The sequence below is a fragment of the Aotus nancymaae genome, unplaced genomic scaffold (genome assembly GCF_030222135.1).
Source record: "Aotus nancymaae isolate 86718 unplaced genomic scaffold, 86718_ANA_hifiasm-v0.15.2.pri h1tg000006l, whole genome shotgun sequence".
NCBI classification, from domain to species: domain Eukaryota; kingdom Metazoa; phylum Chordata; class Mammalia; order Primates; family Aotidae; genus Aotus; species Aotus nancymaae.
Genome location: NW_026988417.1, coordinates 84114448 through 84139295, shown reverse-complemented (window position 1 = coordinate 84139295; position 24848 = coordinate 84114448). Strand labels below are relative to the sequence as shown.

The following is a 24848-nucleotide window of genomic DNA, read 5'->3' as shown; positions in this document are numbered from 1 at the left end:
AGTAAAATATTGACAAATATTTTAGAATTGGACAATCATTTTAATTTTTTTCTTTCTAGCTTTGAATGAACAAAGTTCCAGACTTCCTTAAAGAATATACTCATGAATAAAGAATTAATGTGTTTAGGTGTTAAGATGAGAAGTTTCTGCTTACAGATGGACACTTTCATTATTGGTATCTGCTAGTGAAAGGAAAGCTGAAAAGTATAGAGGTTTAAAAGAATCACTGAGGACAATATTAGCTATTTACTTTCTTATGTTTTCAAAAATCAAATGCTTAAAAACAAGCAGAATGTAATACTTCTTATTTTTTTCAGAAAAGGAATCTGTTTTAAAGAAAACCAAAGCAAACCAAAACAAAAAGGTAAAACACTTCAACTCTTCAAATATGATCCTAGCAGTTGAAACGAATAAACATATGAGGATATTTTGTTTTCATGCCTTCACCTTTTCCTACTACTCTGGAAGGAATTTTGAACGTAGCTGACAGTTCTCAAATTTGACTTCTTTATTAAACAAAGAAAAGTAATCACATATGAAAGTTTGGCAATGATGTTCAGTCAAAAAAATTTGCTGTTATGAATTTTTTCCTACACACCCACACCTACACCCATACACACGCGTGTGCACGTGCGCGCGCGCACACACACACACACATTTTGATATGGTTTGGCTCTGTCCCCACCTAAATCTCATCTTGAACTGTAGCTCCCATAATTCCCATGTGTCATGGGAGGGCCCTGGTGGGAGAAACTGAATCGTGGTAGCATGTTTTTCCATGCTGTTCTCGTGATAGCGAGGGGATCTCACAAGATCTGATGGTTTTATAAACGGCAGTTCCCCTGCACACACTCTATCTTGCCTGCACCCATGTGAGACATGCCTTGCTCCTCCTTTGCCTTGCTCCATGATTATGAGGCGTCCCCAGCCATGTGGAACTATGAGTCCATTAAACCTCTTTTTATTTATAAATTACCCAGTCTTGCGTATGTCTTTCTTAGCAACATGAGAACAGACTAATATACACATGCACACGCATACACATACATACACACTGACAAAAACAGAAAATAATTCAATTGGTCTACTTTCAAATGATTTATGAGAAGACCAAAAATAAATAAAATGCGTTAATCAATCATGAATTACAGTATGGGAAGTATTTTACACAACGACCAAAATACTGATTAATTTTTATAGTCTTTCCTATGTAATGTCGTCTCAAGTTATTTTTATTATCATGCTTTACAATTAATTCTAGGTTGAGACATGCAGATATATATATGTTATAAAATAAATTTCTGCATCTTACAATTGCAGATAATGGCTTTTGAACTTTTCCACAAATATTTTGTATACCAAATGGATTCCATTTACTGTTATAGTCATTTTATTTTGGTTGCAGAAATGTTTAAAGGCTTCAATCGTAAGACTTTTTTTTTTGCATTTTATAAAATGAATGAAATATTAAATTGCGATAGTCTTGTTTTATAAGCGAAAACGAACTTTTGAATGTTCCTATAAACAATCTAGTAACTTGAAAAGAAGTAATTTGATCATGAAAAATAAGGTATATACTGAGATAGAAATCATATGAACTTTTCTATCTAAGTAAAAATTTTCTTCTGTTAATTTTTTCTTAGGGAGTATGAAAAGATTCAAATTATTCCTGTGCATTTGAGGTTTCAGATGTTTTTTATAGCATTAAAGGTAAATCAAGCATGATTTCTAACTCTTGTGACAAAGTAAAATAATCTGGTTTAAAAGGAAGAAGGTGACAAAATTTTGCCCTGCTTTCTACAGAAATAAGTCCTAAGAAAAACATATGATTCACCATATAATTGTATTTTCTACTTTAGTATTTATTCTAGAAGACATTTAATTAACATTCTTTTAATATCTCCCTAATAACTTAGAAGGCATATGTACTTTTATAAATGAAAACAATAAATAACAAATACATATGTTTCCATTAACACTCTGAGACTGTGTTGTGATTAATTCAGTGTTAACAGTGTCTAAGAAAGCATCTGAAATAATGTATGCTACTAATTAAAAGACAGTATATCCTGTGGTGTGAACTCTGCGATCTAATTAAATTCTGGCTGCCCTCCATTATAAAAAAGGAAAGTATGTGATGTATGAAAATGTGCAAATTAAACTAGATTACTAAGTCCTGGAACTAATCGCGGGTTGCTAAAATAAGAGATTTTTGATGATCTCAGTGTATGAAATGATGAGTCAAGGGATAAAGCTCACAGACTATCGACAAGCACATTATGACAGATAATTTAAATTAGCCTGACAAAGTTAACTAAGGTATCAAAAAATAACTCAACAGAAAGGAAAATTTAAGGCAATTGCCTTGAATTTTTATTCAACAAAGTGTTTACCAAATTTAACCTTTCCTTTAAATGTAAGTAAACATAATACTAAAATGATAGATTTTTTGTGGTTATCTTTTAAACAGTTCTCTTTTTTCAACTAGCTTTCAATAAAATTTTGAATTTCATTTTAATTCACTATTTCCAGAGAGTTACTGTCAATAAAACAATTTGTTTTTTAGAACACTAAGGATTTTGAAACATGCAGTTTAGTTGGAAAGATCATTAATAAATTTTTGCTTCAGTTAAAATAGCAAAAGATGGTCTAATATAGAATGCAATTGACCTGGGAAGGATGCTACCACAATATTTACAAGGGAACATTTTTTCTTTCCTTTAAGGCTTTTCTCAACAAATTTGTGAGTAATGTATATTTTTAAATAACAGACTATTTTTTTTGATCTGTATTAGACTCTATATGCCCTCCCACCCTGCTCACACAGTTTCCCTTATTAACTGTTTATATTTATGTGATACAATTTTTATTTTATCCTCAGTTGCTTCTGTTTTGTTGTTGTTGTCTGTGTTTTTCTTTTTGTTTTTGAGACAGGATCTTAGTCTATTGCCCAGGTTGGAGTGCAGTGGCATGGTCACAGCTTACTGCAGCCTTGACCTCCCAGACGCAGGTGATCCTTCCACCTCAGCACCTCAAGTAGTTTATACTACAGGCATGCACCCCTACACCCAGCTAGTTAATTTTTTTTTGTAGAGATGGAGTCTTGCTATGTTGCCAAGGCTGGTCTTGAATTCCTACACTCAAGTGATCCTCCCACTTAAGTCTCCCAAAGTACTGGGATTACAGGTGTCAGCAACTGTGCCTGGACTATATGGTACAATTTTTAGGAGTGAGGAACCATCGTTGAATCACTACTAGTAACTAAACGTCATAATTTATTTATGTTTTCTTACTTTTTACCTATATTCCAATGTCCCATCCAAAATACCGCATTACATTTAATTGTCAGGTCTCTTTAGGCTCTTTGTGGCTGTGACATGGATTTTTTAGAACATTCTTTAATATAAGATTGGCTTAACATCCACCAACATGTATCCTTGAGGCAGTAACAATGACTGAACTTATTAATTTAATTCGTAAGACTGCTTTCAGGTAGCTATTTTGAAAGTCCCTAATAAATGACTTGTAACTTCTCATGCATTCAGGTGTTTGAACAACGTTCTTAACAGGAACTAGATTATTGGGATCATTTTATGTCCTCCCACAACATCTGACATGACTGATAGCACTTATTTTAAAATTTTTTGATTGATAAGTTTATGGTTATTGATTCAAGTGGCCATTACTGAGTGATGACTATGGGCTAGACACTCTTGTGGCATTGATTATATGGTGATGAGTAAACCAGAAAAAGTCCCTGTTGTCAGTGAGTTTATACCCTAGTTAGGGCAAAAAATAAAAAAAGGTAGACAATTTAATAACATAATTTCAGATATTGATGAATGCTGTGAAAAAATAAACTATAAAAATGTGCACTGATACACAAATGACGGGAAAAAAAAGATCTAGGGGAAAGACGTTATATGCATAGAGGAAACCAGATGTAAAGTTTAAGGGATAAGGAAGTTAAGGAATCAGTCCAGTGTGGCAGGAATGTGATGGAAGAGAAAAGGGAAAATGGTTGGAAGTCAGATATGTAATAAAGGCCAGACTCGAATAATAAGGCCTTTTAAGCCATGGTGAGACGTTTGGATTTATACCGCAATAAATAAGCCATAGGAGAATTTCAAATAGAGAGAGTTTATGTAGAAGGCTTATCTGATCTGATTTATGTTTTAAAAATAAAATGCCCCTGCCCTGTGAAGATTAGATCTGGAGGAAAACAAGAGATGAAAACAGATGATCAGCCAAGAAGTGATTATAGAAAAAAAAAAATGGTGTTGTCTTGGATTAAAGTGGATGCACTAGAAATAAACATAAGTGGAAGGACTGAGAATGTCTTTTGAAAGTGAAGCTAACAAGATTTGCTGCTTAAATAAATGCTGCAGTGAAGAGAAAAAGAGGAACCAGAGTGCTCCTAGATCTTCTGGTTTGAAAACAGGTAGATATTTACCAAGGTGAACCATGGGGAGGAATATATTCAAAGGCCAGAACTGAGGATTTTATTTTGACCCCCATGCATTTTAGATGATTATATCTATATTCAAATGTAGATATCAGTTTGGCAGTTCAACATATGCCTGGAGTTTGGGAAGAGGTCTGTACTGGTGATTCAAATTTGATTTTCACAGGGACATTATTATCCTTTGTAGGAACTGAGTTATTATTAAGCAATATGTGTCATAGCACCATGTAAGAAAGAAATAAAAAAGGAAAGAAGGGAAAGAAGGGGAAGAAGGGGAGGAGAGGAGGAGGGGAGGAGGTGAGGACGGGAGGAAGGACAGACGGACCGACATAGAGAATTGAATCCAGCTCCAAGAAACAAGCAAAAGAGAAAAATCAATGGGAAGAAAGCAGTCCATTTGACCTCACTGATTTTCACCATTCACAGAGCCCTGTTTGCCTTATCATTGTTGGTGGCTTCATTTACTTTCTATTCCTTTTTGCTGTGGTGGTGGATGTGTTATGATCTAAGCCTTGGTGCTTAGTTTTAAAATGATTCTGATCTATCAGTGAATGTGACTTTCTCTAAAAGGTAGCCACCCGAAAATGTTAAGGTAACTGTCAGTAAAGGACATAGGTTTGCATAGAGAAAAACGTGTCAGCTTTTAAACCACAAGTGAGCACAAAGTACTTACTTAACATATCCCTCAGTTCTATTTTGTACATATATATATTCTATATTGTGCTACATGCATATACACACACATACATATATACATATAGGCAAATGATGACTCCACCGAAACACATATATGAGAAACAAATTTTTTGTATAAATTTAGCATCAAAATGCTTATTAGGTGAACACATTTTTATCCACCTGGAATATATGACAGTCATGTTAGAGTAGAAAATTCATGTATTTACTCTCTTTTTTAATACTGAAATTTTTTAAAAGATGTGTTATAATAACTTCAGAAGATAGATTTTCTATTATTTCAGTAGACAATGTATTAATCAAAATACACATATTATTCATATAAAAGGAAAATATCTATAAAGCACCCATGCAACTATGTGGTAATCAGATAATTATGACCTGCCCTTATACTCTGCATAACTTACTTTTTATTATCCAGTAATAGTATATTTATCAACATCCATCTGTAAATTATATATATTAGGTATGCATAATGCATATAAGTACAAACGCCATGCAAAACCATCTTGCCCTACTATTACTGAGAATATAATATGAAAGTATTTTCTCTCAGCTAAATTTAATCTTCCTTTCCTTTTAGGATAAAGAGAGTAGCAACTGTGTACTTTTAAAAAACCTCCCTAATTATTTAACCTTTAAAAACTACCTTTACAAGCAAAGGTAAAAATAAAATACTGGAATATATCTGAAACACTGGCTCGGGCACAGTTTGAATCAAAGAAGCTTAATGCTAACCTAGTTATCAAATCTATTATGTATCATTCATGTTGTATAATTTTGAAAATTCTCTCTGGTGATAAACATTTCTTATAACAATCAACTTTACTTCTAAACACTAATTATAACTTCTCTTTTTCTTTCTCACTTGTCAGTAGTACTTAGTTAAAATCTTTCAGAAGTATCCTAAAAATATCACCTTTCTTGGTGATACAGGAAATAAAATGTATTTTAAATAGTATCCCTGTAAATATGAACTTGGGGAAATTATTATAAAAATACTAGAGTAATTTATTTGTTGTGTTTGAATAATTAATTTTAAGCAAAAACATTAAATTAGTATCTACCTGAAGCACAGATGTCTCAGCCTCTGAAAGCAATTAACTCTTTTATATATTGCCCTAACAGTACTGATAGTGACTTTTCACTGCCATGAACATACATTACTTTATTTCCTTGGCACAAAAAAACGGTGCCTTCAAGTCTTACTCAGTGTTGTAATCTATCTAAAATAATGAGTAGATACCAAAAGTAGACATTTTAATAAACCATTTTTATAAAATTCCCATTTTCAAAAAGCTGTTCACACAGCAGATAACACAAAATTGAAAATACTTATAGTTCATACATGCGATCATATAAATATTGCTTTGAAATAATTTTATAATAGGCATCTCTGACATCCCTGAAACTGGATACACTGAAAGACTCATTAATTCCCTCTTTCAAAAGGATTATTGACTTCCTGAGTCTTAAAATTTTACTCCAAAGTCAAGGCAACAAAATGGCCCATTACTTCAAAAGGGGTGAAAGCTGGACTAACATAAAAGATTATACTGAACTTCTACCTTGGCAAGGTTTTGTTTTGTTTTCTTTGTGTTTCTCTTTTACTTTTCTCACTGCGTCTTCAACGGGAAATTAGGTATCAGAGTAGCAAGTGGTTCATTTAAGGCAAGCATTACTTAAGGCGGTATGATTTTAAACCCAATTTTAATTTAGTAATAGCATTCAACAACATTATGAGGACTAATATATGCATTAAAATAAACTTTTAGGTAGAAAAAGTCTATGCTAAAATTTTTTATTTTGATTTTTATGGAAAGTTACAAATTTTCAATTTAATACATGCATATACAAAATCAGTTTTTGTTAAACAGATGCATGGAGTATGAAAATATCCTTGTAGTACTATTTTCCTATTTACACTATGTGGCTGGTACCAAATAAAAGACTGGAGTCAAACTAGTTATACTTGAAATCTCAGCTGTCACTGCCTCTACATTTTCATATGCAAAACAAGGGATAATAATAATAATGACAACCATCCCATAGGTGAGTACTAAATAAGTTAGTATAAGTATGATGCACAGAGAAGTCCTTGACACATAGTTAGTGCTGTATGAATGTCAGCTATTATTATTTTCACCACCAAAAAAGTATAGTTGGGCCTTTAGTAAATGAAGTCAAGCAATAATTTTTCAAGTGCTAATGATTGCACTTTTCAAAAGACAGTTTAATCTGTCTTTTGAATACAGCATTTGTACATAACAAATATAGTATATTAAGAAAAAAAAGTATGCTTTAATTCAGTGTAATCTCATCAATTTGTGTCTGTCTCACTCTTAAAAGGGCATTATGGAGCTTAAATTTTACCATAATATTTAATATTTTAATATAAGCATATAACCACTGTTCTTTTATTTAAAACAGTGGTTCTCAAACTCTAGCATGTATCAGAATTATGTAGAGAGCCTATTAAAGCACAGAATGCAGGATCCCACCCACAACATGTTTTATTTAGTAGGTATGAGTAGAGGTCCAATGTATTTGCCTTTCTAACCTGGTGCTGCTGCTGGTCTGGAGAGCACACTTAGAGAACCACTGTGCTAAACACATGGTTGATTTTCCCTCTTTTGGGTTTTGGGAATTACATAGTCAGCTATTATCCAGCACTTGTGGAGGATTTTGTAAAAGCTGGTAATATGTGAGAGCAGTAAGTTTGTCTGACTTCTCTGTTTATTTGGTTTTACGTATTGGGACTACATAACGCAGTCCTACAGGTCAGGAGGCTTCCAGGCTCAACAAAATAACTTGCCAAAGTTTTACTTAAAACTGTAAAGCAGGTGTTTTTCCTATGATATTTCTACTCTTATTTTCAGAAATATTTTGCTCTTCTTAGTCCCCATTTCCATGCTCTTTCATGTTCTGTGCTTTTTTGAAGTGGTCTGAATTTTGGAAACCACATTTAATATTTTCCCTTGCCATCAGAATACAGGATGTGTTTTGGACTCTGCCAAGGATACATGTGAATGTGAAATGTTGAAGGTAAAAAGAAGGCAAAAGGCCAAGGGCAGACCTCCTTTAGCAGGAATGGTGGCTGACACATAGGCTCCTACACACAGCCTCATATTCTGTGGGTCATTTGAGCTCTGGGCAGCTGTGATGTTCACAGCAGTTTTCTGCAGCTCCTAGCGGCTGCATCTTGACTGCGGTGGCATGAATGGACAATGACAGGTGAATCCTGATTTCCAATTCAGTAGTGCTTCCAACAATTTTGTGATTTCCAGTTTAATTAGTATCTAATACTTGCACTGAAATCTGACTGATCTGCTTTTCTAATACTTGTTTCGACTTGGTACCCCCTTTTACTGTATCTCATAATCACAGTTAATAGTAAAACTCTTTACTATCTGTCATCCCTGCCATTTTCATTCAACTTCAGATTCATCAATTCCCTAGTTATGCTTCTCTACGTAGGGTTTGTTTCTTCTTAACACTACTGATTATGCTTTCTGAATTCCTTTAATTTCCTAATTATGTGAATAAAGTTTTATCTATTTTATTTATATCCTTGCAATTCTCATGCCTATTTTTCAAGGTCAGGCTCTAGATTAAATGGCTACCAACTGCTTATTCCAAAAATACTGTTTTTCTCAAGTACCCTAGTTCTCCTTTAAAATGGTTTTTCCTTTATACATGGTATTCTCCTTTGTTCATTTGTTGGTTGGCTGTCTGCTTATGTACTGTCCTTATTTCTATTGAGAACTTCACCACATGATCAAAAGTTTTCCAACCTTTGGCAATTCCTGCTGTCATTTGGGTGATTTTACCTCCTGTTTTCTGGTCTAACCTTGAACTCTTCCCTTGTGTGACTTCTGGCCCTACTTTAGTCAGTCTTCCATGACCTTGATCTTATCATTATCTGAAATTGCTTGTTTTACAAAATATTAAACTCAGAAATCTAAATCTTTTACTTCACATCTCACCTACTCTCATTATCATACTAGAAGATTTGTTCTCTCTCCATATCCACATTTGACACACACACACACACACACACACACACGCCCCCATCCATAATTCTCATGTAAGAGGAACATTTGGCTTTTTTACTTTTTTTTGGGGGGGGGGCGAGGGGGAACTGTTTTCTACTACAGTGTTCCTGTTTCTGCAGCCTTCTTTTTAAAAATGTATTTATCTTTTTTACATACATAGCATATTTTATCAAAAGACAAGAGAAAGAAAGGATAAAATGAAATGTTAATAAATTTCTCAGAGGATACATACTCTTTAGCCAAGACTCTTCACTGCCTAACCCAAACTTACCTTCCAAGCCTCATTTAACCCTGAGCATTCCTTTACATTCTTTGCTTAATTATTTCTTCTGCCTGGGATACACTCATCTCTATGGCAATTACCTGTCCTCTTTAAGATCTGCTGGTAATATCTTGTACTGTTTTATTTTTTAACCCCAAATCTTCACAACACTTTGATGTATTTTGAATAAACATATAGATATAATATTCATTATAACTTGAAAAAGGAACCAGATAAAAATTCCTTTTTAAAAACTGTGTTAAGTTTAAAAATATGGGTGCAGAAAATAAACTTGCATATTATGCTATTTGTGGGTTTTGGTAGATTTTTAAAAAATCCCAGTCTGGTAATGAAATCCCTCTAACCTTATCAGTGATTTACAATGTATAGAATACATTGAATTTAAATTGTCTAGGACAGTATTTGAAGTTCTTAAAAGAGGTGATATTATTTGAGAAGTATATATATATATGTTTATAATATATATATTATATATACTCACTATATATATTATATATATTCAACTATTATGCACATAACTACATGTTAGCTATATATTAACATGTAAAGCATCTATAGTTATATTGTAATCTATATATCTATAATTATATAGATAACTGTATATTTAATTAAATATATAAAACATACACATGTGTAATAGTTATGTTTAATAGTCAAAGATAGTTTAATAGTCAAAGTAATATGCCTCAATTTCAAATGTAAAATAATTGTTCTTAGTTTCTTTCCTTGTTTAGAAATTAAGAAGGTACATAACTATAGTACTAACCATGTGGTTGGTAATGTCACAGAGTAAAATATGTACAATACGCTTATAGTATATTTTAAATATTTTGTCTAAGTCCAAACATTTTTTTTAATTACAAAGTAAAATTACACTGCAACAATATGGCATGTTTTAGATTTGCCTTGTAAATATAGTAAAGCAGAAATCAGCATGTAAATCCACTACTATTTTCACTTACTTTGATATATTGTGTTCAAAATTGCTGTTAAATTCTTCAACTTGAGTTAAAACTCAAATTAATTTTTAGTGTCTCATCTGAAAGTGTCAATTGCATTCTCAGTTACACATTAAAAGCCCACTTTGAATATGTGAATCAAAAGTATAAATGTAGACATTCTTTTTTATAAGATATCTTGTGAAATAAAACAAACAATTTGTTAAATATAAAAGAGACATTTCTATCATTCCTCAAGTCTCTCAATTATCGCATCTTTTTTGGGACATTCATATGCCTCAGACATATGATCTGACCCTCTAGTTGGTTGCAATCTCAGTTCATTTCATTTGTATTTCTATTTTGTAGCTTAATATTCAGGACAATAATTACTAATTTCTGTCTCCCATTCCCACTGGACCGGTGATTTTCCAGGTGCAGTAACAAGTATCTTAAAACTGAACAAATTTGATCAACAGATTTTAATTGCTAAAATCCAATAACAACCCAGCAATATGATAGGAAGAAAACAGCTATTTCTGTTTCCCCATCAGATAAAGATTTTCAGATATCTTGTTACTAATTTTCCATTTATTAATCTATTCATTATATAAGTTATCCATGAGCCACTTGGACAGACTGATTTGTTTTTAATCAATCAAGGAAAGAAATCCTAGAAAAATCCTAAGAATTATTTATGGAAAAGAGTATTTGATTTAATGCATATTGGCCTCCAGACCTAAACCTGAGTATCACTGAACTATGTGGACAGAGAGAGGTACAGTGTGCAAAGAATGGAGGCAGGTAACAGTGGAGCAATATGAAGGGAGGGAGATAGAAGTTAGGTGGGCCATGAAAAGTGGAAGACATTACATTCTGACTGCCGTTTTTCTACATTTGCTTTCTTCCTTATCCTGCCTCCCTCTTTCCCCATTCCCACACCTATGGTTCCTTTTCCAAAATCTGTGTGGAATCTACCCTTCAGAATAAATCACTTTTTGATCTTTGAAGTTTGCTGAAAATTTGTGTGACTTCAAAACTGACTTCAAATTAAGGTTTTGAAATCCTGGTACTCAAAACCAACTGTACTTTGTATACTCTTAATTTATGATTACTTTGTTTTAGACCTCAATGTTTCATTTTAAAAAGTCACATTGTCATGCAAATAATCTGACAGACTGTTATAGAAGGCATACATCTTTATGTAGTTATTATAAAGTCCCTAGGTTAAAATTTTGTTTTAATTTGTATTTTTTTCTCCATAAAACATCCTAATATAAAATGTACTCAAATGGTTTTTAAAACAGTTATTTATATGCAATTATTGATATATACATACAAACACAGGAGAATGACTCATGGTATGATGCATAACGCCAAAGAGCAAATAGGATAACTGTGATGTTCTGTCATCATAAGCCATTCTTCTCTAGAATAAAGAAGAAAGAGCAACAACAAGAACGAGCAAACCTAGAGGTTTCCCTTTGTGTGCATTATGCAAAATCACATATGCATCAATAGAAATACATCTTTATAATTCTTAGATTTCTATGTTTTCTAAAATAATTGTTCATGATCTTTACAAAATAATAAAAGCGATATTTTACCTTTTCAAAAGTTTCTCAGATTTCAGTAATTAAATATTAAAATTTCTTCAGAAAAATTATATAACCATTTAGATAATAGACTTTCTAATAAATTTTGTACTCAAAATCTTTATGGTAATTTTGCAGACTAATCACAGTAAACATTTTGTCTCTTTCAAAACAATAATATATTTCTTTAAAAAATAATTTCTTGTATATTTTGGCTATCTCATTTTCTGATATAAGACATTGGTAATTCTATTTATTCTTGTAAAAAAAAAGTTCCACTGCATTTATTTGAATTATTTCATTTTGCTGTTTTCAGAATTACAAATAGCACACACAAAAAAAACGCTAACCAAAGAGGTAGTATTGGTCATATATTTCATTACATAGCTTAAATCATATTTCCTCTCTGTCATTATATTGAGATGACATTGTTAGCTTTTTGGAAATTAAAGAGTTTGCCATATTGCATTAGTGTGTAAACACCTCAAAGGCAGAACTCTGTTTTAGTCATCTTATTAAGAGTATCATCTTCTACCTAATAGGATACCTGAACCATATTTATTATTACTTAGTTGGAGTAACAAAGTCAGAAAAAAAAAAAAACAATTTGAATTCTTACCCTGGCATTGTACTCTGTAGCATGCTGAATATACATCCCCAAAATATATGTACAACTCAGAACCCTTAGTTGAACTCATTTGGAAATAGGATCTATATAATGTAATTAGGTTAAGGATGTTTAGGTTAGATGAGATTATCTTGGATGAATTCTAAATTCAATGACTTTATGAGATTAAAAACAAAGGAAAAAGCAGACATATAGAGAGGAAGGGCCAGGTGGAAACAGAGGGAGAGACTGGAGTAGCCGCATAAGCAAAGAAACATCAGGAACACCTGGCAGCCTCTAGGGCTAGCAGATAGGCTCAAAATAGACACTCCTTTGAACCTTCAGAAGGAACTAACCCTATTGCCATCATGATTTTGGATTTCTGGCCTCCAGAATTGTGAGAGAATGCATTTGTGTTTTTTTAAGCCACTGAGTTTGTGATAGTTTGTTACAGCAGCCCGAGGAAACTAAGACAAGCAGAGAGATTTATTATTTTAAAATGGGGCTAAGGTTTACTTTTTCAGATTAGTCAGGAAGATTAATAACATATTAAGTCTCCACTAGAATTTCCCAAATGATCTTGTTCAAAACATGCTTCTGTTAGTAAGAAGCACACATATAATTTGTACAAGTTCACACAAACTATAACTCATTAAAAGGCAATTTTCACATATATTTTCTATATTGCTGATGATTTAGGAATGAGTATGATAAAAAATTCAACCAACTGCAGTATTAGTTATTAAGGAACTATACAAATTAAGAAAATGTAAATTGCTTTTAATATCAAGAAATCAAACAGGTAGTTTTCATTTTCTTCCCTGAATGCTTGACTTCTTGACCATTCCATTACAGCTACCTACAATAAATGAGTGACCTCAACATGAAATGTAGAATGAAAGAATAAAAAAAAGGGAGGGAGGGAGGAGAAAGGAGTAAAACTCTAAGCTCTTAACTCCTGAAGAGTCCGAGGAAATCTTTCAGAGTACATAAATGAAAAGCAATTATAGTCTTAAATTTTTGCAGATCAAACAAATATCATGTAATTTTTAAAGGTTTTTAAACTTGACAGTCTGACCACATACTGTTTTTTGCTATTCTTTTCAATGTTTTACCTCTTTTGGCTACTCCTTGCCATGAAAACAAAGAAACTCACTCTCTGGTTTGTAACAAATAAAAGTTAAAAAAATAAAAACCTCACCATATATCCCACTTTCTAACTTAAACAACATAAAGTATAAAATGTAGAACTACTTCAAAACATGGATTGAATGCATTCTCACCAGCAAGGTTTTACAGAAGAACCTTACTGTTCAACGCTTATTTATTTATAAGGGATGATTTTTTTTTCTTTCCCCTGTCAATTGAAACAAAAGCAGTGGTAAACAAATAAAATACTATTCATTTGGTGTACTAATTTACATTTTATAGATAAAAATAACAGGTTAGAAAAAGACTGTTAATAGAAGGACTCACCTCAATCTGTTCAAGTTAAACTTTACTAGATTGATAATACAAAAGTCGCTTAATTAAGTGGTTCCTGTACATCTACTATGTCTACCGAGTTTACAAATGATATAAGAACCCAAACAACAGAAGTAAGAAATAAAAGTTCTATTTATAGATGTACACATGATTCTAAATGACAGTTGGCCAGTATAGCAAGGGTTGTAGTGGGTGGTGCTGAGTGAGTAAGGGCCTCTAAGGCATGTTCCTGTGAGGGTCTCCCATGAAATCTTATCTCAGTGCATTTACTTTGTCTCCAAATTTTACCTTTATTCTTTTCAAATTTAAAAACAGGCAAATGATTTTTTATATGCTGGCTTATCTAAACAAGGTTCATGTGAAAGATGTCTAAAATTCAATGTTAATTTATTAATTTCTAATTTGAATTGTGACTGCTGAGGGACCAGATATTTAAGCCCAGGTCCCAGCCTTATGTTCTCTCTGCCGATGTCATATGGGAAAGCAGATCACAGATTATAACAAGAAGGGTGCACATGGAGCATGGAATAGTATAGACAAGTGATTACTCAAGCACTGAGCTCAGTTAATGAATACCTCCATTTCCACAATAAATAAAATAAAAATGATTCACCTTCTGACTTTTTAAAAATTTATTTTTGCTCTGTTTTAATGACTCCTAAACCCTCCACTTCTGATGAATGTCTTCTTTCATTACATATTACAATACATTGAGGCCTAATACAGCTACAATTTAAGGGCTTGCTATTAATATCAGACTTTTGCAATAAGTTGAAGTACCTGATTTGCTTGTTCTTTAAGAAGCAAAGCAAAAGAAAACAAAAAAAAATCTATATTTATTTCCAATTATCTCTAATTATTTGATATAAAGATTAGATCATAATATTTATCTCATTTCACAAATAATTTGAAGAATGGACTTAAAATAGTTTACTTTTGGGTTGTCTGAGTAATCCAGCGTAAGCATAATCATGTTCAAGTAACTTTAACATAATTATGGACAACTTAAAAAAAACAGAACCCTGAATTTTAATAAAAATTCAGTGTCTTTTGCCTTAATACAAAACTCATTCAAATGAGAAATAATAGTATTACTCATGAATTTCATTTGATTTATAACAAGGACACTGCCTTTTTCAAACACTGCAAGGGAATCTTGTATAAAACTGATTTATACAACAATCAGTTGTGTAAATACCCAGTTCTCTAGCTCTGTGGACCATGTACAGCTCCTCAAACAAGCCGTGTCTGGGTTCTGCCAGGCTGTCCACATGCTCCTGGACTTGCTCTTGTTCACATTCAACAAACTAACTTCTACTAGCCTTTCAAGTGTTACCTGGGCATCACTTCCTAGTTTGAGAGAAAGAGGAAAACTTTCCACATTTAGGGAGAAAAATACATCACGTTTTAACAGAGATATTAAAGAAAACAACCTTGGAAGAAAAAATAGGACAAATGAGTTAGAAGTCTAGGTTTATCTTGAAGTCTGGGATGTTGGGTAAATCACTTAATCTCTCAAGCATTTATCTGTGATATGCATGAATTGGAATCAAGAATCTCTAGGAACATTTACAATTATATATTGTAAGGTCACGGCAATTTCTTATGTTTTTCTTTACTCGGGGCCTCATATTATTTGAATCTGTGTACCTGTCAAATCTCACGTGAAATTGTAATCTCCGTTGTTGGAGGTGGGGCCTGGTGGACTGTGATTAGATCATAGGGGCAGTTTCTAATGAATGGGTTAGCACCATCCTTTTGGTGCTGTTGTTGTGATAGTAAGCAAGTTCTTCATGAGACCTGGCTGTTTAAAACTGTGTGGCACCTCCTTTCTCTCTCTTGCTCCTGCTCTAATCATGCGGTGTGTGCACACCCTTTGCCTTCTGTCATGACTGTAAGTTTCCTGAGGAGTCCCAAAAAGCCAAGCAGATGCTAGCATCATGCTTTCTGTACAGCCTGTGCAACCATGAGCCAAATAAACCTCTTTTCTTTATAAATTCCCCAGTCTCAGGTATTTATCTATAGCATTGTAAGAACGAACAAACACAGAGCCTTTGAAACATTTTGCACATTCTAGAAAAGTAATAATAGATCAAATTTAATTTACCCTCAAAATCCATGATATCAATGGGCCCTAATTGCTAAACCTAAATTACATTTACTAATATATTTCTTCAATATGTTCCCTTAATCTTGACTTTGTTATTTATATTATAGTGATTTATGTTATTAGTAATTTATGTAATTAGGAATCTTATTACCTATCTGCAAGCTTTAATAAGGAATGATCCAGCACTTTAATAAACGCAGCACTCTCTTGGGTGCTTACAGATATTTATTAATACTGTGAAAGGTAAAAGAATTATAAAATAACATATATATAAAATATAAGAAAAATCAATTATTTTAATAAAGAGGTGCTAACTTAATAATAAAAAACTTTTAAAATTCTAAAAGAGCATTTTGATTATTCTAAATTAAAAAAGATGGTAACTTAATTTACTAGGTAGCTCATTAATTATTTAAAAGGAAAATAGGAAATCAAGACATTCTTTTATTTTGTTTTAGGATTAGCCCATAACATTTCTTATCTATTAAATTTATTTATTCAATTTTCAATCTTTAAATGTTATTCTGGTTTAGAATAATTTCATAATCGGCAAATATTCCTAGATTAATGAAAAATTTAGTCAGCCCATATGACAATATAAAACTAATGTTGAGTTTCAAACAGTTCAAACATTTGAATATATTTTCAATAGAAAAAGAATATGCTAATTTTAGGTAAGACAAAACTGTAATAACATGACAATACACATTATAATCATTGAGGTATAGAAGTATGGAATAGCAAATGAAGTACTAGATCGTTCATATTTTACTAGTTCAGTACTGGTTCCTGTCTCTCCTCTACCATACTGGGTTCATATTTTCTGATTCATCATGAACTTTTAATATATTATAAAACTGTATTGACAGATAAATGCATACATACACACAAATAAAAAGAAAAGTCTGCAAAACAGCTAGTATAGAGGTAAGAGGCATAAACCACAAAAAATTGGAAATATGGTCATTTTAGCAGCAAATATAATTAAAATAAGGTCACACATTAAATCACAACATGCTATAAATTACATATATAGTACAGATATTTCTGTATATGATATTTTTAAAGCAAAGTTTTCATTTATTCCACTCCCAGTGATCATTTTTCCCTGAACATTTCTCATAATGCAGGTTTGCTGGCAATATATTTTCTCAGTATTTATTTGTCTGAGAAAAACTTCATGTTTTTTCCTTCATTTCTGGAAGATATATTCACTGACTATAGAATGTTTTGTAGCTAGCTTGTTTATCCCTCTCAAAACGTTAAAGATCCACTTCATAGCTTACAGAGTACCTGATGAGAAGTCTACTATAATCCTGTCTTTGTTTCTTTGTAGGTAGCATGTATTTTTCCCTCTTCTGGCTGCCTTCAGACTTTCTCTTGTCTAATTTTCAGCATTTTGAATATAATATGCCTAAGTTTGTTTTGTTGTTGTTATTGTTCTTCTTTATCTATTTGCTCTTTAAGCTATTTGGAGCTATAATTTGGTATGTGCCATTATATTAGAAAATTTGTGACCATTTTTCTCAAACATTTCTTCTTTATTGTTCTCTCTCTTCTTCCACTGGGATTTCAATTACAAATAAATTAGATGACTTGATATTTTTCCACGGCTTCTTAATGTTCTCCCCCATCCTACAATCTCACCACATTTTTTTCTTTTGTGTTTCAGTTGGGTAATTTCTGCTGACCTATCTTCAAGTTCATATTTTCTCCTTGGTTGTGTTGAGTCTACAGATGAGATGATCCCAGGCATTCCTCACCTCTCATTGCTTTTAATGAATTGAATTTCCAATGAATTCATTCTTATAGCTCTATCTTAGCAATTGGACATCTGTTCTTTCATGCTGCCAAACTTTTCAATTATTTAACACAATAATTGTAGTTATTTTAATTTCCCCTGTTATTAGTTCTAATATCTTCATATCTGAATCTGATTCTGTTGATTCTTTTATCACTAGGCAATGTTTTGCTTTTTCTTGCTTTTCTGAAAGCCCCAGAAATTCTGTGGAAAGCAAACATCTTTTGTAACACATCGTAGACTTTAGTAAATAAGTTATACACCCAGAAATGAGCATGCTTTTCCTTCTATGAGGCCTTGAGTGTGGGAGTCTAGGTCAATCTAGGCAGGTGTTGAGCTGGGTTTGTTATTCTTGCTATGGTTACTCCTAAGCTTAAATTTTCTCTAACTGTACCTTACATTTAGAATAGTGACTGGTTTGTCATAGGGTTTTTCTTAATGTGCATCCCTCCTTTGGCTTTAGGTCTCTCCTTTGCACTATGTTTCAGAGAAAATCTCTCTCCACACTCTTGTAATTTTCCTAGTCATATCCCATTATTATTTATGACTCAATTGATTAGTGTATAAAACAGAGAGGGCGGTATTCTCTCTTTCTCTGATCAACTCTAAGTCTTAAGGCAGGCACTATGTCCCTGGCTGTCACTGATGTGACCTTCTCACTACTACAGCCTCTCCTCCACCTGTAGTTCTGGGCTTATCATGTATTCTTGTGTCTGTCCCAAGAATAAAGGATCTTTTTCTTCTCCCTTCCCCTACATGCAACGGATTTTCACCAGGGTTCTAAGAGTGACAATGTGTATTTCTCTTTCCCCTGCATTTCAAGCTTTTGTTTTGTATGGGTAATGGAAGAAAGCAACAGAACAGAGTTTTGTGCCTTTCTTGGAGTAGCTGCTGTTCCCTTTTTCAAGTCTTTAGCACAAGGCACAGCTTCTCAGGAATCTTGCTATTATTTTTATGTGAGGATCCAGTGAGGTCTATAAAGAGCCTGTAAGCAGGTACAAATTCTCACTATATTTCCTTCCTAACTCACACTTTTTCCTTATTGATTCATTAACACTTTTTTTTTTTTAAATATCTATTTTCTGGCTGTGCCTGCTACATCTGGTCTTACCTTGTCGGTATCTATCTTTACTTATATACAGGTTAGTTGGCGTCCCTGTGACTTTAACTCTGATGGTTAAAGAAAAATTGTGAATTTGAATTTTCTCCAGTTTTTGTGTTGTTATTATAAAGGTGGAAACAATGTTCTTTCCAGCTTTCTACATCCTATGCTAAAAACAGAAGGTGTGTATATACATCTCTCTCTCCTAAACGCAATAGCCTAGAATCGTAATTACTGTTGTCTATATAGCAAAGAAAATGCCATTTATTTTTTCTTTATACCTAATCTGAGCATATCTTTTCAGTAGTTCAAAAATGATAAGCTTAATTACACCTAAAATTATTACTTTGGTCTCAAAAGAAAGGCAATATTCAGAATTTGCCTTCCATGGAATTATAACACATACTGCATTTTTCTTTTGTGCCTTTCCCTCTTTCTGGCTATCTACTGTATTAGCTTAGCCGCTTCCTGTGGTATGTGAATGATTTTTATCATGCCACTTAAAAATTTTCCCTGCTATTATCTTTCTGACTGAAACCTACCTTCTGAAGATTAGAGCTTCCTTAATCCCAAATACATATATGCACTTAAATGTGAAGTTATAGACACAATAAACTTGTTTTAGTTCCCTAAGAATGCAGAGTCAAATAAGTATTGGTTTACTCAGGTCTGAAGCAACCTAACCATACAGATTATCTGAAGATATATTTCAAACAGAGTTACAGGAAAAGTTATGTTAATCCTCACTACTGTGGAAGCTTGATCCTATCCTGTTGATAAGCCTGGCAAAGAATGAAGAAAACAAATAAAATCAAAACTATATCTAAAATAGAATGATAAATAAAGCAAATACATTGTGTGGAACAGTAGAGACAGCAAAAAAGAGAAGTGACAATAAACTGATTAATCGAGAAGAAAAGGGAATAAATCAGAAGGCACAGTGAAAAAACTAGTCAGAAACATCTGTTCTTACAGACACCTCATCATCTTAGAACCATTTTTTCTGACTTTGAGGTTAATGTTATTTTAAGTAAATACAACACCTGCCTTTATTGTTACATTTTTGTTTTTATGAATTTTGAATTTAAAAATTGCTATTTAGCTGTAAAAAGAAAGGAAAAAAACTTGATTAAAAATTAAGATATATATGTTTTTAAGGCATCCCTCTTTAAATATATAATTTCAGTCCCATTTGTGCTCTAAAAGTAACGGCTATCTGATTTTGAATAGCAAGGTGGTATTATTTTCATGTATATTCAGTATAGTTAAGTTAACATTCAACTATCTGATGAATGACTCAGCTAAATTAGGTAACTATTCGTGAATAGGTTACTTACAAACATTTGGCACTCCTTTCATTCATATACTGAGAAATAAACCATGTTATAAAATCTGAAAGCAAATCACCTACACTTAATTTTTTAACAAAATTTGTTTTGAATTGTTAAATGCAGTATGAAACTTGATGTTTACTATTTTTTCTAGATAACATATATTTATAGTTTATTAAATTTTAGAGTTACATGTTTCTGTAACTGGGAACTCTTACAGTAGTAATTATAGTCACAAAGTGGAAAACAATAACCAAATTGAAATCAGTTCTTATATTTTGAATGTTGAGACAGCATTCTATGGGTCACATCTTTGCAAAATTTTATTCAAATGTTAAAGATCTCCATTCATATCAAATCTAGAGAAATTTATATCAACATGTGACAGAGTTTCATGTAACAAAACTGGTTATAATTTTAAAACATAAACTCGTAGGAAATTAAGAAGTGGACTGTATCTGAAAAATGATGTATCATTTTGGTATTTAAATAAAAATCCACTCTTAGCATTCAAATAACTTTCCAAGACTCCACATTATCCAAATTAATTTTCATCAAACATTTTCTCTGAAAGTGAAAAATACTAATCAAGACTATATTTTTTCCAATTTAATGTCAATAAATCATTAGCAAAAAATAAAGGCATATTTGTGTGGGCCTATTAATTAAGAGCTATACAGTGCTTTCCAAGATGGATAATGAATCCTCTCATTGTAGATTCACAGCTTTTCTTATCACCTCACCATCTAAGCAATACCTCTCTCTGTTGCTAAATTCCATTTCAAATTACTGTTAAGAAAAATTGCTTGACTGAATATATTTTTAAAATAGTTAAAATGGTAGCCATAAAACAGTCTTCAAAACTGAATAAAAATAATAACTAAAACTTTAATTGTAACTTCTAGAAAGTAAGCATCACACCTTGTGATATAAGTAGAAATGTAAAAAAAAAACAAAAACTAGAATCAAGAACCAATTGTAAAATTTCTAGACAGATATTCATAGGAAGTAGAGGTCAAAACAAAAATGTTTAATATAAATATTCTAATATTTGTGTGTAGAAAAAATCATTCATTCATTCCTTCTACATAGTAACTTTTATAAGCACCACAATTATAAATATTCAAGGAGACTCTACTAATGTGTAAGGCAGAGTGACTAAAAGAAAATGTGATAATAATCATTCCAAATTCATGAATCTTACATGCTTATTTTTGCGAAGTCCACACCTTTAGGAGGGTAATATCCATTTTATCCTGCTATATATTGGTAAATGTTTCAACTTAAGATCCTGAGACTTACAGAAGTCATACAACTTTTTGTTCTTCTTTATGTTTTTAGTAGGATTAACTCTCATTTAACTGAAACCATTAATCTAAATATCCAGCATTTTTTTTAATACTTTAAGTTCTGGGGTACATGTACACAACATGCAGGTTTGTTACATAGGTATACACATGCCATGGTGGTTTGGTGCATCCATCACCCCGTCATCTACATTAGGGATTTCTCCTAATGCTATCCCTCCCCTATACCCTCACCCCCTACAATCCCTCCCTTATCCCCCCAAATTCCAACAGGCCCCAGTTTGTGATGTTCCCCTCCCTGTGTCTATGTGTTCTCATTGTTCAACACCCACTTACGAGTGAGAACATGTGGTGCTTGCAGGGACATGGATAAAGCTGGAAACTATCATTCTAAGCAAACTGACACAAGAACAGAAATATCCAGTATTTTTCATATATAAATACACCTTGATTTTGTGAAAGTGAAAAGTAGTTTAATTCAAATTAAGGATAATAATTCCATATCCCTTATATTTCCACTTATAATTTCATAGCACATACAATAAATTCACAGCTTCCCAAATTTCTAGTAAAAATTCCTTTTCTATCTCTGTAACAGCATTTCACTATATTCAATAAAACATGACATATATGTACAAGGACTTTTTTTCTTTAAAAAGAAGCAAATCTAAAAAAAAAAAAAAAACTCATTGAAGTTCCTGCTTTAGTTTTCAATTTTTATCAATTAATACTGTTGTAATCCCTAAATTTAAGAAGCCTAGCTTTAGTGTACATTAGAAATGTAGATGATAGACCATGAAAAGAAATAACAGCAAAGGACAATTTGAGACGTTTGGGAGATTCCTTAGCTTTAGGTGGACTTTTAGTCTCTCTAAACCCTATTTTCTATTCACATTAGCAGTTCTGTCTGCTGCAACTTTATTAATAAAAATCCAAAGTTTCAAAATTCTTTCATTAGAAAGGAGATAGTAAAGTACATAAGTTTGGTTTGTTGTTTGGACAGCTTTATCATGGTACAAAGTGCTGCATTTTTTGTTGAAGTGATTCACAGATCTTTCCCAGTGAATGTCATCAACTCATATTTTATTTTCTGCCAATAGTGAAGAAAAGCATTATGCAAACAGGACTGTACCTTTGCATCACTTTTAACATCATATTAAGAGGAATCTACCTGGTATTTATTGCTAGGCACGGCAATTAGAATCACATGGGTGTCTTGCTGTAGCAGTCTAAAATGGAGGTAAACAACCATGATTATCTGACGGATGCTGGTGTGGGAAAAGAGGAAAGACATGGATGAAATGGGCAATGAAAATAGCTCTTTCTCAAAGTCTGATGGCACTTTGGAGTGTCTACATACTCAATTTACATATACATTTCTCATTGACAAAAAGTACATGTTAAAGCAGACAAGCTGTCACAGAACTCTCCTGAACTGAAATGCAGGTATCTGACTCTGCCGAGGTGCATATATTTATAATACAGCTGAGCAAGGTTATAAAATCTGGATTTTCTATCTAAAAATTTATAGATTAATTTCTATTTTCTAAATGTGATGACTTCAGAAAAAAAAAACTAAGGTTGTTACAATGTCAAGTTTGCTTTAAATTCACTAGAAGAAATATTTCTTTTAATGGATTTCCTTTTCTAGGAACGGTCTCATTAACTTTGGCAAAAACACAACTGTGTGTAATATAAGAAGTCTTTGAACCAATAAGTAAAAGGAGTTAGGACTCAAGAAACCTTACTGATTGAGTTGAGAGAGAGAGAGAGAGTGCTAATACTGTTGCTAAATGAAAATAAACTTAAGTAAGAGTCACTTCTTTTCTTTGCCCCAGACTTTGAGCCATTAGTCTCAATGCACTTGGCCACATTGCAATGCAGTTTCTTAAATGGGCTGGATAATGACAAACAGATAAGGAAGAGGCAAAGGGAACCATTTACTGCAAACACATTATAGGTAATATACAACACTAGGGATTGCATATTGACCCTTGGGCATTTGGTCTCAATCAGCATGCCATGCTACAGCACAGGAACACAGTCATGTTTACAACACAGAGCTGAATTTTAAGAGACTCACATAATTGCCTGCGAGAAGGTACAGGAGCACTTCCATAAGCTGTGCCCTGTAAATAAAACACATTTTTTTTTTTTTTGGAGCAAATGATGTCAGCATTAGTAACAGTAGAAAATGGTGGAGAAATGAGTAGAAATAAAACTAAGCAAAGATGGCTTAAGATGCTGCTTTTATCAAATCAGTCCTATGAGTTCCTACTTTTGGCAGACAAATATATATTAATGTTTATAGGAAATTAAGTAAAACATAGGTATAAGACACCAACACAAGAAAGTAAAATAAAAATTACAGCAAAAGATGGGAACATTTGAATTTGACAGGAAATTTTGTGAAAAGTAGAACACACATGATATTTATGAAGTGGCCTCCTTAAAAAGTAGGTTCCCTTGCACCAATTCCTTAGCTGATGCAAACATTTTGTCAAAGTCTTTTAAACTAAGCAGTGCATTAGTAGTCGCTCTTTTTTTTTTCTACCTCAAATACAATAAAAAAGAAAGATAAAACCTTCAGTAAAATGGCCCTAATCTATGCATAAATGAAATCATAGGAAAAGCAGCATTATTTATTAAATGAAAAAAGTTATTACATGAAAATATTAATTGTGCATGAATGGCACAAAAGTTAGACTGAACACATCTAAATAGGTTATATATCCCTCCAGTTAAAAGAGTGCTGTACGAACACATATTGCAATTTAAATTATGTATTTTTATTCCTGGCAATGACCTGTCAACAAATTACATTATAATATACTCAAGGACCTCTTTTAAAACATTAAGTAAATAAAAATCTCAGTGAATCAATAATTCATTATAAATGTAACTTAGAAATGACAAGAATATTTTTAAAAGATTAAATAATATTTATTGAACATTTACTCTGTAAAGCTCTTATGTTTAGCACATGAAAAGCATGATCTCATTTAGTTCCCACAACAGTCCCTGAGGTAGTTACCAGTTTTTATTTTCTTTTATTATTATTCCCATTTTTGCT

At 32.4% G+C, this 24848-nt stretch overlaps 1 protein-coding gene across 2 annotated transcripts in view; it reads right to left on the bottom strand.

The window, feature by feature from the left end:
- The window catches only part of CCSER1 (coiled-coil serine rich protein 1), a 1355695-nt gene that overhangs the window by 248239 nt on the left and 1082608 nt on the right, over window positions 1-24848 (bottom strand). The window contains exon 11 of one of the 2 annotated variants that reach the window (XM_064369230.1): window positions 23859-23904. The exons of the other annotated variant lie outside the window; for it this stretch is intronic. Within the exon in view, the coding sequence (XP_064225300.1) occupies window positions 23859-23904 (46 nt within the window). The remainder of the gene's footprint in view (window positions 1-23858; window positions 23905-24848) is intronic. 2 annotated transcript variants of the gene reach the window in all.